Source organism: Diplotaxodon limnothrissa, linkage group LG10, assembly GCF_057381915.1.
Source record: "Diplotaxodon limnothrissa isolate DT_005_m linkage group LG10, D_limnothrissa_male_GT1.1, whole genome shotgun sequence".
In the NCBI taxonomy this organism is placed as follows: domain Eukaryota; kingdom Metazoa; phylum Chordata; class Actinopteri; order Cichliformes; family Cichlidae; genus Diplotaxodon; species Diplotaxodon limnothrissa.
Genome location: NC_140605.1, coordinates 11,317,595 through 11,334,957, shown reverse-complemented (window position 1 = coordinate 11,334,957; position 17,363 = coordinate 11,317,595). Strand labels below are relative to the sequence as shown.

General features: G+C 40.7%; 1 protein-coding gene across 1 annotated transcript in view; it reads right to left on the bottom strand.

Annotated features, from left to right (window-relative positions):
* gabra3 (gamma-aminobutyric acid type A receptor subunit alpha3) overlaps positions 1–17,363 on the bottom strand; it is a 78,778-nt gene that overhangs the window by 19,413 nt on the left and 42,002 nt on the right. Inside the window, exon 4 of the mRNA XM_085363513.1 lies at positions 44–264. Within this exon, the coding sequence (XP_085219639.1) occupies positions 44–264 (221 nt within the window). The remainder of the gene's footprint in view (positions 1–43; positions 265–17,363) is intronic.

Sequence of the window (17,363 nt, the reverse complement as noted above, 5' to 3'; positions counted from 1 at the left end):
AAGTGATGGTGTTGACCTCCGAATCACCACAAAAAATGCTCACCTCATTGTGTATAGAAGCGTGCCGTTGTCGACTAGTCGTAGCAGTTTGTTAGGAGTTGTCATGTTGTGGGCTACAGATTTCTTTCCGTTGTGGAAAAAAGTATCAGGAGTCCAGATCTTACTGGCCAGGAGGTTGTTGAGGGGTAAAACCTGCATGGGCCCATCGAACTTCAGCCGCTCATCCCTCCAACTCTGGCGAAAGAAGACATCGATGGTGTACTCCTGATGGGAAGAGAGTTTGAAGAAATAGTTAGCAAGGCAACAATTCACAAAACTGGGAACATGGCTCTCATTCAAGCCTTACGATGCTCTTATTTGTGAAAGCATACAAAAAAAAGGCTACATGATGTTAAGTTGAGCCACCTTTTTTGTTCCTTTATTTCCACTTTTGCTTTTCCTGCTTTAATGAGTCAAAGTGCATTTCCTTTTTTGTGTGACACGATTACTGCTCCGTTAACAATGTTGTGTTTCTCTCACACTTAAGGTGTTGGAGCCTCAGCGAGAAAGCTTGTAGAACATCTGTTTCATGTTTTATTAATGTGCGACACAGTATTTCTGCATCGTCACCAACACACGAAAGACCAAACAAACTAAAACAAATGCGGGAAGTAGCTGTTCAAAATGAATTTATTTCACATTATTCATTCAATGGGTCTTGGTGTCCTAGCAACTGCTTTTCCTCGCCAGCTGTGTACAGCGGCTTTGCAGACAGAGAGCTGAAGCTTGAACAGAGTGAGATGTGGGGAAGCTATGCCACAACAGTGCGCAACAAAGGCACGGTCCACGTGTTGCTAGCCATTTTGGAGCTTTTTGCTTGTTCGCTGAAACAGCTCAGGTACTGTGAACTGTAACTGGCTGCCCCCCTGAGTGACACCTTGATTAAGTCATTTCCCATTGGTTTTAACAACAGGATCCCGTCATGCTCAGTGGGAGAGGGTGTGCAGCTTTCATTCAACACAGCAACAGGTCTCCTCTAAACAGCACAGGATGGGCGTCTGTTAATTGATGCGATTGACCTCCTAAAGGCCTGCAAACTTGCAATGCTATACAATAATTATATCGCATCTGTCCTCACAGCAGTGCTCTAAATAAAGCCCACAGAGAGCTTCACAGACTGATAAAAGCCAGAATGTGACTAACGTGCGCAACCCTCAATCACTTTATTTCATCTTTGCCCCATTTATTAATTAACTGCAGTCTCTGGTTCTTTCTTTTTTTAAAATGGTAAATGGTCTGTATTTGTATAGCGCTTTACTTGGTCCTAAGGACCCCAAAGCACTTTACACTATACACAATCATCCACCCATTCACACACTGGTGACAGCAAGCTTCAGTGTAGCCACAGCCACCCTGGGGCGCACTGACAGAGGCGAGGCTGCCAGACACTGGCGCCACCGGGCCCTCTGACCACCACCAGTAGGTAACGGGTGAAGTGTCTTGCACAAGGACACAACGAGAGACTGTCGGAGCCGGGGCTCGAACCGGCAACCTTCCGATTACAAGACGAACGCCCAACTCTTGAGCCACAATCACCTACTAAAGAGTTCAAAAAGTAAATCGTTAACTGTTTTTCCCATTAATTATGTCAGACTGATTCCTTCATGCATTAAGTTCTCAGTGCTGTCATCAAAGGACTCTCCAGGTCACAAAAAAGACTAATGACCAAACACATGTGGACAGTAGGGCAACCATGACACTGATTTATTGTTCTGTCCTGTGCATCTTTAACAAAAACTTTCCTGCACAGTCTAAGAAAGTTTGCTCTATCTTGGCATACAAAAAAGGAACCCTAGTAAAACATTTAAATCCCCATCGCCAAGGTTATCCTTTTGTTATGCATGTTAATCACGTCTTTATGAGATGCCAAATCAGGCCTCAATTAGTGTAAAACATGCAGTGATGTAAACTGACAATAGTGAGCTTGGCCCAGCTGGGGTGAAGCCATCATTTGTTTGTTTCTTTTGGACAGAACCTTCTGTAAACATGGGGAATTAATTTGAAGACTGAAAGACAGAAGTGAGGAAAAGTATAGTCAATCTCCACAAGGCCAAATGGCACAAACCATTCAGATGCCAGCTGGTGTTCCTCCAGGGACTGAGTGATTGATTTCTCCTTGACAGAGGAGACAGAGCGGAGCGTCTACCCAACAGTGGCTGTCAAATATCTTTTTTTACAGCAGTCAGAATCATGAATAGATTAACTATGGCAAACAACTCTAATTTAAAGAACCCCTTTAAACACATGACACAAGTATTGCAACTGCATTCATTATTTGTCTTCACATAATACACAGACCATTTTTACAAGATTGCTGGCATCTTGCCTTTATTAGAAAGATGGATATTTGGGGTGATTGATGTGCCCTGGATGGATTCAAAGTGAAAGGTGCAGATGCTCTGCCTTTTTTTACCCAGACAGCCCACAAATAAGTACAAATTCCATAACTGTAAAAACATATTTGCTAAGGATGTATGTTTATTGCTGCAGTTAAAAAACCAATGACATCATAAAAGTGGCAACTGGATCTAGACTACAAGAAAATTTGTGGAGCATGCTGAGCTGTAAATTAAATCATTTGATTGGGCTCTGATAAAAAAATGTAAAGATTTGCATTTTATGGGTTGAAAATTCCTCAACAGGATGTATAAGCTCACCTTAAAACAAAAAGGTGCCTTTAAATGTTATGTATTGTGGACATGTATATATAACCTGTGAAGGACTGCTGACCTGTACAGGATGTACTCTGTTCACTATCAGCTGAGACTGAATCTATTTCCCTGGAATCCTAGTTGGATATTCAGTTTTGAAAATGAGCAGATGAAGGGTCACCTTGTAAAGCTAGTGCTGACATAAAGTCAACAGCTTGAGACCAATCAGAGGTGGGTGGTCCACTTCCTTCAGCTGCCCACCCTTCAGTGGCAGGTCTGTGAAACGGCGCTCATTTTCAATTAATCCTCAAGGCTCCCGATTCACAGGAGTGATGTTTGGAGCTATAGTTTAAACTTGGACTTCTGATGTCTGTAGAAGCATCACTGTACATTAACCCTAGACATTAACCCTAACCTAGACTTTTAGATGACTTGGCAAAGGTAGCAGCTGGCAGGATGGGCTCCTTGACTCATTTTACTCCTCTCTTGGTCTCGCATTGACTAAACAATAAAAAATATCCCTGCTTTTGACATTATTGGGGATATAGCAACAACTCTAATTGATAGAGATGTAGTTTTCCGCAACAACCAATTTTTAGCCCACTGTTTGCGAGCAGATCTATTAAAAAATTCTAAAACAATTTGCATGAAACTGTTACTTTTGGAGTTGACTGAAATTTGGGTTCATGAATTTTCAGTAGGATTAATTACCGCAGCAACACAGGAAAAAATGGGAGACATTCTCTTGATGACATACTTCTGGAAGCAGGAACTCAGTTCAGGTATGATGTGGAGGGAATAGTCAGCCTTTGTGTGGGTGTGCAGTCTTGGACTGTTGTTCTTTTGTAATTTAGCAGTGGGGTGAAGTTACAGTTTAATTACTATAGAAAGTAATTATCTAAGGCTACCCTTATTATAGTCATTACTTAATGTGAAAAAGAACTAAAGAAAGGTACTTCACAACAAAATACCGTAAATGACTGCTATAATCAATATTAGAATAACAATTAAACCAAGACTAAAGTAAACTAAGATGAGCTCACTGGCCACTTCACTGAATGCCCCTTTTCTTTCAGAATTGCCTTATTTCTTCATGCCATAAATCCACAAGGTGATAGAAACATTCCTCAGAGATTGTGGCTGCAGATGTGCCAGCTGCATGTTTGTAACCCATGATATGAATCTCTTGTTCCACTAAATCCCACAGGTACTACTGGATATAAATCTGATGGTCATTTAAGTAAAATAAACTTAATATCGCGTTGAAGAAACCAATCTAAGGTGATCTGAGCTTTGTCATATGGTGGGTTATCCTGCTGGGATAATGCGCCTTTGTCAATGTGGTTATAAAGGAACGGACAACACCAATACTCAAATGATGCTGATTTGGTACTAAACACCCAAAAGGTGGCAGGAAAATGTTCCACACAACATTACATCACCGACAGCCTGAATCATTGATACAAGGCAAGATGGATCCATGCTTTCTTGCTGTTTATACCAAATTCTAACTGAATGTCACAAGACTCAGACTCATCAGAAAAAATCAGGACTCGTCATGCTTTTCAAATCTTCTATTGCCCAATTTTGGTGAGACTCGCAAATATAGTTTCCTGTTCTTAGTATACACAAGTGGCAACTGGTGTGGTCTTCTGTTGCTGTAACATATTAGCTTCTGCATACCTTGGTTGTAAAGACTAGTTATTTGAGTTAATTTTGCCTCCATATCAGCTAAAAAACCATTTTCCTCTGACCTCTCGAATTAGCAAGGTGTTTTTGCACAGAGAACTGACACTTAATGGATATTTTCTCTTTTTCAGACCATTTTCTGTAAACCCTATAGACAGTATATGTGGGAAAATTGTAGCACATCATCAGTTTCTGAAATTTTTAGTTTAGCCCATATAGCACCAACGACCATGTCACATTCAAAGTCACTTAAATACTGTTTCCTCCCCATTCAGATGTTTGGTTTGAACTTCCAAAAGTCATCTTGACCATGATTACATGCCTAAATGCACTCTTACTGCCATGTGAATGGCTAATTATATTTGCATTAAAGAGAAGTTGGACAGGTGGACCCAAAAAAGTGGCCAGTGAGTGTATTTTATGAAAGGATTCAGTCACAGTTACAAAGTCACAAATTATCTTTCAAGCCCTTAGTTGTTTCGAGAAGCAGCAATTTTCAGCTACGGAGCTTTGATGAAGCCTCTGTACCCTCGCTGCTCACCAAAGATAGCAACGAGCTGGGATGGACAGATAGATTAGACTGACATTTTTCTCACATGTTGTGAAAGGACCACAATGTGGCTAAACGGCGAGAAAATCTGGACTTTGATCTGATAAACACAGCGATGACTCCAAATAAATGCTAATAATGACTTTTGAGTTAGATGTGTAAGTACAAACAGTTTCCATTTGATTTTTTTCTCACTATATCATCAACAGATTTATCACCAGCTGCAGATGTTTGATAATAAATGTCCTCTTTTAATGGGCTTAGATGTAAATTAAATTCCTCCTAAACTGCCTGACTGCACCCCTCTAAGACCATAAAAAAATGAAATTTCATGAAGTGAAAGCTTCAAAGGGCACAGCTGGGGTTACAGTGGGGCAAAAAAGTATTTAGTCAGCCACCGATTGTGCAAGTTCCCCCACTTAAAATGATGACAGAGGTCAGTAATTTGCACCAGAGGTACACTTCAACTGTGAGAAACAGAATGTGAAAAAAAAATCCATGAATCCACATGGTAGGATTTGTAAAGAATTTATTCGTAAATCAGGGTGGAAAATAAGTATTTGGTCACCTCAAACATGGAAAATCTCTGGCTCTCACAGACCTGTAACGTCTTCTGTAAGAAGCTTTTCTGTCCCCCACACGTTACCTGTATGAATGGCACCTGTTTGAACTCATCATCTGTATAAAAGACACCTGTCCACAGCCTCAAACAGTCAGACTCCAAACTCCGCCATGGCCAAGACCAAAGAGCTTTCGAAGGACACCAGGAAAAGTATTGTAGACCTGCACCAGACTGGGAAGAGTGAATCTACAATAGGCAAGCAGCTTGGTGTGAAAAAAATCAACTGTGGGAGCAATCATCAGAAAATGGAAGACATACAAGACCACTGATAATCTCCCTCGATCTGGGGCTCCACGCAAGATCTCATCCCGTGGGGTCAAAATGATCATGAGAACGGTGAGAAAAGATCCCAGAACCACACGGGGGGACCTGGTGAATGACCTGCAGAGAGCTGGGACCAAAGTAACAAAGGTCACCATCAGTAACACACTACAACGGCAGGGAATCAAATCCCGCAGTGCCAGACGTGTTCCGCTGCTGAAGCCAGTGCATGTCCAGGCCCGTCTGAAGTTTGCCAGAGAGCACATGGATGATACAGCAGAGGATTGGGAGAATGTCATGTGGTCAGATGAAACCAAAGTAGAACTTTTTGGTATAAACTCAACTCGTCGTGTTTGGAGGAAGAAGAACACTGAGTTGCATCCCAAGAACACCATACCTACTGTGAAGCATGGGGGTGGAAACATCATGCTATGGGGCTGTTTTTCTGCCAAGGGGACAGGACGACTGATCCGTGTTAAGGACAGAATGAATGGGGCCATGTATCGTGAGATTTTGAGCCAAAACCTCCTTCCATCAGTGAGAACTTTGAAGATGAAACGAGGCTGGGTCTTCCAACATGACAATGATCCAAAACACACCGCCCGGGCAACAAAGGAGTGGCTCCGTAAGAAGCATTTGAAAGTCCTGGAGTGGCCTAGCCAGTCTCCAGACCTCAACCCCATAGAAAATCTGTGGCGGGAGTTGAAAGTCCGCGTTGCTCGGCGACAGCCCCAAAACATCACTGCTCTCGAGAAGATCTGCATGGAGGAATGGGCCAAAATACCAGCTACTGTGTGTGCAAACCTGGTAAAGACCTATAGTAAACGTTTGACCTCTGTTATTGCCAACAAAGGTTATGTTACAAAGTATTGAGTTGTATTTTTGTTATTGACCAAATACTTATTTTCCACCCTGATTTACGAATAAATTCTTTACAAATCCTACCATGTGGATTCATGGATTTTTTTTTTCATATTCTGTCTCTCACAGTTGAAGTGTACCTCTGGTGCAAATTACTGACCTCTGTCATCATTTTAGGTGGGGGAGCTTGCACAATCGGTGGCTGACTAAATACTTTTTTGCCCCACTGTATGTCTGTTTCACCATCTTGTGAGAAGGTTTACTGGGGAAATCAGATAAGGTTTCATTTTATTTGTTGCGTATAAAGAGCACAGTGCATTATGGGAACAACTCTTAATAAAATCGAACATATTTGTGTTCATGTTTTTTCTGCCTTGGGTACTGCAGAACCAAATGAACTAAAATGAATTAGGTAAAACCAAATCTCTGCCACTCTCTCACATGCCACAACTAAATGGGTCTCTAATGTTTTCAAGTTGGGTTTAATGGCTGAGAAATTTCAGTAGATACTGAAGGGCTCGCCACTGCAGTAAAAAAAATAATTCACATTAGTGAATTATGGAATGAAAGGAAATTAGGAAAATATGAACAGTTGTTGAGGTAGGATGTACACGAGACTGGGCTAAATGAGTCTAGATGTTAAAAAACGAGATCGAGTGTCTGGATCTCTGGTAATGGCAGGAAGGTTGTGTCTAATATCTGATAGAATATTAATGCAGCCTTTTATCATAAATTAATGAGTTCATTAAATTCTAAACATTTAATTATTACATCCTCTTGTAATAATGTCACTATGGCTTTGTTTTAAATTGTTTCTTTTCTTTTCTTTTTTTCGTTTCAATGAGTTCTTTTTATCAAATCAGTTTTTAGCCAAGCAACCTGAACAAGCCGTTTATGCCAGGGAATTTCCACTCGGTAACCCATGCTACTGTTATTCGTGACTACAACTGGAGACATTTTTTCTTTAGATTAGCAGACTGGTTTGACAGGTTTGATTTAGTGCCTCTGACAAGATAGCATATTGTGCACAAGCGCCGTTTCCCCAATTTACTGTGCAGAAATGCTATGCGTGGTACACAATATGTCATCATGTCTTGTTTTTGACAGTGCACAGCAGCCCAGAGATAAGATACTGGTTCGCTGGTGTGGTAATGATACAGAATTAACACAGCTTTTGGGCCCAGTTCTTCTCTTCTGTGGGCATCGTGTCGATCAGTCAGAGGCTTGATTAATAATTACAATTTCGCCTTTCTCTCTCCCCTTGCCAATTATTTTGTCTCACTTGGATTCTTGTTTGCTGTTCACCTTTCCCTGCTGAGAGTAGAACCTGCGTGAGACTTGCATTGAGTTGTGAATCCCATACCAACTCCAATTATTGTCAGAGCTCACAAGCTTCTGCAGCTCTGAGCCGTAAACATGTTTTAGCACTTCACTGCATCACACTTCAAATAGGAACATTTTGTTCCACGAATATAAAGTCAAGTATGTAGCAGTAATCACATAAAAGCAATATGGAAATGGGACTCATTAGCAAATTATGACTGTTTGGAGCTGCATGCAGTGATGCAAACATGAATGAATTACATTTAGAAAGGAAATTTTGGTTTATCCATCATCACTACTACAAAAATAGAATAAATCCATCCATGCATGTTAAAAAAATGCATACGTAGTGTCCCCTGACAGTGTTTTCACAGTCCGCAGTAGAAAATGCAAGAGAGATTTATGAGAGATCAGGGTTTCCATCTTGTGTCCAATGGAAATCACGTGATTTAGATGGAACATATTCAATTCAATTTATATATCACCAAATCACAACAACAGTTGCCTTGAAGTGCTTTATATTGTAAGACCCTACAATATCAGAGGAAAATCCCAACAACCAGACATCTGTCCCTCTGAGCAAGCACTTGGCAACAGTGGGAAGGAAAAACTCCTTTTTAAAAGGAAGAAACCTCCGGCAGAACCCAGCTCAGGGAGGGGCAGCCAGAACAAAGGACACACTAGAGCTGGGCTATATGGCCTAAAATTCATATCGCGATATAATTTGAAGCATATATATCACGATATATTCTTTTCTTCTGTATAACGTATTTTCTACACTATAAGGCACACTTAAAATCCTTTAATTTTCTCAAAAATCGAGAGTGTGCCTTATGTATGAATTCTGGTTGTGCTTACTGACCTTGAACCGATTTGGGCGTGCAGAAATCTGTTAAAAAATGTTTTAGTACAACTTTGGTAAGCCGCACTGCTTGATGGATTGTCAGAGCATTACGGCTGCCGTAGTGAGGAGCTTCGCGGAGTAATCTGGGTCCAAAACTCCGTCCATTTCAGGTCCCAAAGTCAAACGAACACTGAGAGTTAAAAAACGGTCTAAATTCTTTCATCTTTAATTAAATCATCAGCGTTGCTGCTTTGTCGGGTGTGACAATTAAGTTTTAGAAGTTACAGGAAGTTAGCTCGCTAGTTTACACCTAAACATTTCATACCATGTTCTGAACGAGAGATTTTTTGAAAATAATTAAAACGTACAGCTCTGCTACCACTTCCAACATAAATGAAGACAGAAAACTAAACAGCAGTGGCGTTTGCAGGGTTACTGAAGTTGGACTACCTGGTATATAATGTTGTGCTACATGATTGCTAGCGACACAGCTATGTTAGCATAACTTTAGCACAGTGAAGCTGGAGGATGAACGCCAACTTTTTTTCCACTCAATAAAAGTTAACGTGAGGGATTCTGGTGGTCAGGGACAAATGCAATCACATAGCAGGATGCTATACACGGGCCAAACTTCAGTCAGGAGAACAACTGAGATTATTCATCCACAATACGAGGTTAGTTATTGATATACTGCAACAATATGGGAATAGAACAGCTGCGAGAGAATTCAACATTAATGAATCAATGTTACGGAAGTGGAGGAAGCGCAGTTTTTGGCTTTCCCCTTATTTCAAGAGTGATTAATCTCTTTGCTATGACTGTCACCCGCCATAATTTGCAGATGATAATGGTTGTAACCGCTGCGATGCTTTCGACCAAAACAGGCACAGCTTGATGACATCATCAACATGCGCTATCGCGATAGAGCGATATAGTCAAAATCTCTATCGTTGGCCAAATTTAGATATACGATTTATATCGTTTCTATTATATATCGTTTCTATCGCCCACCCCCAGGACACACTATGGAATATATGTAAACTGATGTGTGGCATATGTATAAAAACTGAATACCATTATAGTAGATCTGCTATATTAGATTTATAGTGGCTCTGCTGTACTACTTTAACATGGATGTTTTTTTTATCCTTGAACTTCCCTTGAGTTCTAGTCTGTATTTATCTTACACTGCCCTTTGGTGCAGTCCCTTAATTCATCCTGTTTGAAAGAAGCTGATTAGCGTTCCTCTATTTAACCCTCAAGCAACCAAGCACTTAAATGTAAATCTATATGAACACATTTACATTTAATTACAGAATCTAATGCTACTTGTTGTAATACTAATAATATTTCATTTTTAAAACCTGAGGTATGTTTGAATCAGTAATGCATTGCAGTATTCTGGTATTTTAAATGACCAGAATACAGTTTTCTCATCCTTTATAAGTGCAAACAAAGATTTTTTTCTGCAGATTTAACCTATTTTGTGCAGAAACATTCAAAATATTTAGATTACTGAAATATCTAGAAATATGGAATAACTGCCTACAAGCTCGAGTAAGGTTTCACTGGTCAAGTTCACATCTTGCGTGTATTTATGTTTTAAAAATCAATTGCATAAAGTATGACTTGTTTGTGGCTTTGCTCTGGGCTGCGTTGGTGAAGCGTTGCTCTGGTTCCATAGGCAGATTCTGTGTCAGAATGGTTGGACATCTCAGGGATACTACCTTCACTATCCGGTGCCAACTCATCTCCGTCCTTGAGCTGTGTTCACTGTCACTTTGGGCACTTTCAGCACTTTGGGAAAGTATCCAGTAAATTTTGATACTCTGGGTCTGTCTGAATGTATGAGAACAGGACATTTAGAGCTATCTGAAGCCTGTGCTACCGGCTCACTACAATTTCAAACAATACAATGAGCTCCTTATAACTTTTCCAGTATTTAACATTAGATTTCCCTTAAAAAAAAGAGAAGATGGCTGCAGCTGCAAGACTCAAAAGCATAGAAGCCATACAACAGTTTTGCTTGTAATCAAAAAAACGCAAGCCGCCACTGCCATTTACTTGCTAAGGGATTAGGATTAGGGATGGGAATCATGGGGTTTCAAGTTAGTAGTTCAATTCCTTGGAATTGGTAGTCTGCTAGCCTATCGAACCTGCTTATCTGTTCCACTTTCACTTGCGCTACAATCAACTGATTTCAGTTTGTGTGCTGAAGGACGACTATAGAGTTGCAGTCTACAGCGTGAACATGGACATTACTTTTATTTTTACTGGACAAAAAAACAAGAGTGTTATGGTGCAAAGTGCATCGGGGACAATTGCACTATGCGGCTAACACAACTTTGGCTCTTTGCAAGCATCTGCACAGACATCATGCTAACGCTAAGCTAGCCAAGAACCCAAAGCAACGTTAGCTGAGCCAACCCCCGCCCAGCAGGCAGACCCTAAACCTCAACAGGTATCAAACTGATAAGCAGTCAGACTCCAGCCTGTGTTTCTACCTATTCATGTTTCTAAGGTGAATCGCTGTGGCGATCACTTTATAGTCTCTTTGTACTGGTTTTTGTCTTTGCTTTGTGTTCATACCTAAATACGAGGAGAGAGATCATATGTGTAGCCTCATTCAGATAATGATTTGTCTCGGTGTATAGATCTGTAGCCACATGAGACTGTGTTTTGGGTCATTTTATAGAGAAAACTTTATTCTGGGAGTATTGCTTTAAAGAGTTCTGTTCTGTGGCATATTTGTAATACATTACTTTTTTTGAGTAATGACTCTAATGCTGATCACAACAAAAAGGTGAAATACCTCCAACATTCACAAAGATTTGACCACACAGCATGCTGTCAAGTTGCACCAATGTAATGTCTTGGATATGCTTCTTAGCGATGGTGTGTGGTGACATCGAGGCCAACGAAAACCCAGTGAGAACCGATAAGCAATTGAATGAATAAGTGATATCGATAATGGAACTGGAATAGCTAAATTCTTATCACTTCCCATCCCCATGAAGGATGCTACAGCCTTCTTACTTCTGGCTGCTATTAGAAGAAAAATATAGGCTTTTAGGTTGCAAAAAAGTCTTCCTGTTCTGCTTTCAAGTTGTTCCTGTCCGACACATGAATCATGCCGCGACACTGGGGAATACAATGACCTGTACAGTGAGTGGAAAAAAGCTCTATTTTCAGAGTAAAGTTTTTTTTTTTCACTTTTTTTTTTATAAAAGGTGGTGGTGATGACCAATTTAAATTTGGTTTATTCTCTAAAAATGGCATAACTGGGTTAGCAAGTCCTTGAATAAGGACAACATGATTGATACAGATTCCAGGAGTTAACCTTCAAATTTTAGCAGCACAAAGATTCATCTGTTCTCTCCAGAATTTTAACTTGTAGGGGGTTTGTTTTTGGAGCAAATTTTTTCTGAATTGTAAACATACAAATATAGGCTGTCATTTTTTCACATAACCCAGTAATTTTTATCCCCAGAAAATTTTGCAGCCCTGGTGAGATCGGGCCATCACTGCCGTCTTTGTCAAACCGAGCCTCAGCACAGTGCATGTGACAGCCTAAATCGCTTCCCATTTCATCAGCAAAGGCCTGTCAAATCCCACCATGAAACAGGTACATGTGCTGTGACACAGCATGCATGTGGATACGACGTGACTCCATTGACTTACCGAAAGGGCAGGAGAAAGACACATACGAAAGACAGAAAAAAATCCACCAGATCGAGTGAGAAAGGGGGAGCTCGGGATAGAGAAACACACCAACCTACTTACTAGAGATCAGCATCAAGATCGTAACCTACATTCTGTGTCTTAGTGTGACAAAGTGCAGAAATCTTCTCTTAGTCAGACACAACTGTACAAAGTGCCCTGCTACTGGCCTAATATTTGAATCAAGCACGATGAATACGCAGATGTGAGCGTTCCTCTTCTTCCAGTATGGGACACTAAAGGTAGATGTGGCGGAAAGGGGTACAAGTGACGTCTAAATGTGTGGCCCCAGGGCGAGCAGACATTTCTAGGACACTTGATGTTACGGAGATCGGTAGTTGGATGTATACAGTAGAAGATAAGATTAAGAGGTCATTGAGTGTGCTCTGACTGTGAATTTCTTGTAACAGTTTGGAGAGAAATATCTCTACAAGTATAGTGTTTGTTTTTTCATGATCCCACATCAACCTATTGCCTGATCTGATTTCATGAGACTTTGTTTGGTGATATTGTTCTTCTTGAAATTGTTTGTTTCCCCTTATACACATAAGAATGAGGTCTAGTATGAGAACGCTTTTTTTTAGGAGACAGCGTTGCACGATAAGATACTTTAATGGCTAATTCAAATAGAGCTGGTTTGCCTTTTTGTTTCAGTGACTCTGCAGCTGCCTCAAAGTAATCAGTTAAACTGCGGTTAGCTGTAGACAAAGCAAAACTCTCTTGTGTGAACACATCAAGGGAATACCTCAAAAAGCTTCTCTCCACCTCTGAAATACCTCCAAGATTAGCCGTTTCCTCTTTTTTAACTGACCTAGAAAAATGGTTCAGGCTTTTGCTTCCCCAGTACTGTTTACTGCAATGCCCTACTCAGAGGCTGTCCTGCTCCACGCTCATTCAGCTTGTTAGCCTGAAAACTCATCATCCAGAAAACACGATCCCGCGACCTCAACCTACTCTAGAGATGCCACCGTCGGCTCTGACGAGTGTCTTCAAAGCTCAAATATACAACCATAAAATAACCCACCCTATAGGATTATATATAAGACAGCACTAATTTTCTAAATTTGAAAGAAAAACTACGCCAACTTCACTTGTCCTAGAAGTCACCCGTCGATGTGGAGACAGGCACCAATTTCAGACAACTCCTTATTAAAATGCACAATGGGGATTTTAACCCAGCCTACTATCCACATATTTTCCTTGTACAGCAGTTGCTCTTGTCTTGTGTTATTTCTTCCTCTGCTTAAAGGAACCGAAAAAGCTCAGAGTGCTGATCTATGACCAACATTTTATTCATGCAATGCTACACAATACCTTTGAAGACAGAATTTAGTAGATAGTGTAGGAGGAGATTACTGGAGTATATAAAAAAAGAGATGTTAATCTCCATAAAGTTGCTATCTGAACTGGACCCTTGCAATGTATGCACAACAATGCAAACACAACACTTTAAGCAGTTCACTGGTACAGACAAGATGTGAGCAAGCGAGAGGAACAAAAAGAGCGTCGGCACTACATATGCAAAAGATGTCCTATAAACACATTTGCAATGCAGATATTCAGACACTTGACTTTCGACGTCAGTTCCATTGTGGGATGCCTTTTGACGGCTTAAGCCTGATCATCTTTTCAGACTAGGCTGTGGAAAATCTTGAAAGGAAGTACTTGGAGCCGTTATGCAGCTTTCATGGAGCAAGAAAACCCAGTGTAGCCTGGGGCCAAGATGAGTCCTTCTTGGGTAATGACCTAAAACTGACAAGACAATGAAGAAATTAAAATAATAATAATAATATGTTGATGCTGTGTTTCCCACGCTGCTACTCCACATACACTGACAGCAAGACAAAGGTGCCAGCGTGTGTGAACCAGCACTGACCTAGCTAACTGCAGCTCTGACCAAAGCATTACCACAAGTGGGCTTCTGTGTCCCGTGGTGTTTTCTGTTGATTCATGCAACTGCCAAGTGGAGCATGTGAAGAGAATAAAAGACTGGGTCTAGAACTGAGCTCTGAGAGACCCCAAAGGTGACATGTCCTGAAAAAGAGAAAGCACTGTCTTCTGTACTAATGCAACAGAGCCCTTCTCTCAAAGCAGGGAAACTGCTGTCTTTCTCATATTAATAATCATACTCAGCAAGTGTCACATGCAAACATTAAATGAGTAATCACTTTTTTTAGGCTAGTTGTAGGAGGGACATTGATATGTCATTAACTTTTAGTTGACATGGCACAGTTGTTAGCATACGGGTACTTATTCACATATAAAAATTTCCTCTTATTTTGTTTTATTTGTGTCCATATAGTGAACATTGATCCCAGGAAACTCTTCTAGCACTTTATTTGGTGTCTGCCAACACATGAGCCAAGTGTCTCCTTTATTGCTTAATGCTATGTTCACGAGCTAGTTACTGCCTGCCACTGGATTTGGAGCAGGCTGCGTACAGCGGGACAGATGTGTTCTGTGGCAGCTGGAATGTGGCATGTGTGAAAAGGTGGCTGTGAGTGCAGGTGTATCAAAAGGCCTGCGATATGTTGAGAAAAAAAATGCAAAGAACGAGTCCCATATGGAAATGCAGTATTTTACATGTGAATTTGATGATCATTGAAAAGTTATGGGCCTAGAGTTTTTGTTTGAAAGATACAGAGTTGTCAGCAGATCTGCACTTTATGAATGTTCACTTTTGCTCTGTGGTTAATAAACAAGAGTTTGCAGATGAGTCTTCCATGCAAACTAAAGACAACTGTGGCAAACTGCTAGCAACCAAGGAAACGGCAAGGAGGTTTTTGGTGCAAAACCCTCTGTCACTCGGCAACCTTCAGCAACAACTCATCAATTGGCCAGGGAATGCACATTTTTCCCTAGCGATCGGTTGTTGACAGGGGGCACCTGAATGGTCTCAGTGAAACTGAGGGTATTAGCGATCGATATCACAATGTCTGCCTGCAATCTCCAGCAACTGGCAGGGGAATATTCCTGTAACAGTTGGTGGTTGCCAGGCTGTCGCCTCTGATCTCTAAGCCCAGTGTGACTGGAGCCATGGATAACCAAGTCAGTATGTTAACAAAGAGCCTCAAGCTTTTCCAAGACGTTTAGAGAAGATTTATCAAGATTTTGATGTGAGTGTTCCTTCTTTACAACAGTTTGTCAGCATGCTCATGTACTGAAATGATGCCAGCACTGTTTGCAAAATACAAAAGACACAGCTGTTGTATCAGCCTTACATGACAGTCACATAGCTCATAGAGCACATACTTATGGATATGCTTATTTAGATCGACATAGAAATAGCTCATGAAATGAACTGTGCTTGATCAGAAGCTACACTATCATTTCATCTGTCAAATAAGCAGTGTGTTCACACTGTAGCTCACATTATGTTGAAATAAATGTTGAAAGACCGCTGTTTGAACATCCAATCAATATGCTGAATATTTATATATTGCGGGGCAGCACGGTGGTTAGCACTGTTGCGGTACAGCAACAGCAAGAAGGACCTGAATTCAATTCCACCATCAGGCCGGGGTCTTTCTGTGTGGAGTTTGCATGTTCTCCCCGTGTTTGTGTGGATTCCCTCTGGGTACTCCGGCTTCCTCCCACCATCCAAAGACATGCAGCTTGTGGGGATAGGTTAATTGATTAATCCAAAATTGCCCATAGGTGTGAATGTGAGTGCGAATGGTTGTCTGTCTCTATGTGTTCGCCCTGCAACAGACTGGCGACCTGTCCAGGGTGTACCCCACGTCTCGCCCTATGACAGCTGGGATAGGCTCCAGCGCCCCCCGCGACCCTGAAAAGGATAAGCGAATGGGTGAATGGATTTATATATTGCCCTTGTTATGTATCCATGTATATTGTCATTTTGTTGCTTAAAAGAGAACAAATCAAGCAAACAAACAAAAAATTACAGCAAAAAGAACAACTGGACCGACCCCTGGATGTGGAAAGGTGTTTTTTCATCATTAGACCACAACCTTTTTTTGACTAGTGACACATCACTATGCCGGCACTATACAGTATATAAATGGGTAAGTGCATTATACACAAATAATTTGTAGTCTTTTCAGGTATCAAATTTGGGATTAGAAGTCATTTAACTACCATGATTACTACAGTGGCAACCCTATTTTAAACACTAATATAATGAAATTATTTATTACAGTTACAATAATTTCTAATTATTAAAAGTCAGGATTATCGCTCAGTCACAGTAGAATAAGAACAGGATGGCAATTTTCTCGTGACTACCAAAAGCCAGTGCCTGCCCAGTTATTGCATTACATTTTCGCATTTGACAATCAAAAGTAAGTAGCTGAAACAACCACAGTTGACTGCAGAGTTACTGAACAGGTAGCAACTGGTCTCCAAACAGTTGAGTCCCGACTCTGGAAACATTTGCAAATAACTGTTGTCTAATTTATAAATGTGGACAGATTTCCAACACATCTGAATCAATCTCAGACCCCATTCAACTGATAGAGAGATAGATTTATTGTTGATTATCACCATCCTGAGACACCAAAGTTGCTTGAAAGAAAGCGAATGACTGCAAGTGGTTGCAGGCCTGGTCTTTGAATCTAAAGTATTGAGATTGCAAGCTGACTGCACATGATCGCAATAACTTTGGATTGATTTGGGCCATTAGAAAGGTGTGTGTTGACTCAGGGATTGCATAGCATAGGAAAATAAAGAAGCCACCAACCACGTAGACTAATATCAATTCTGACTTGCATGGCGGTACCTCTTTTGTCGTCGGTTGGCTGGTCTCCTCCTCTATTTGTTCTTTTTTCTTTTCACTAATTAATT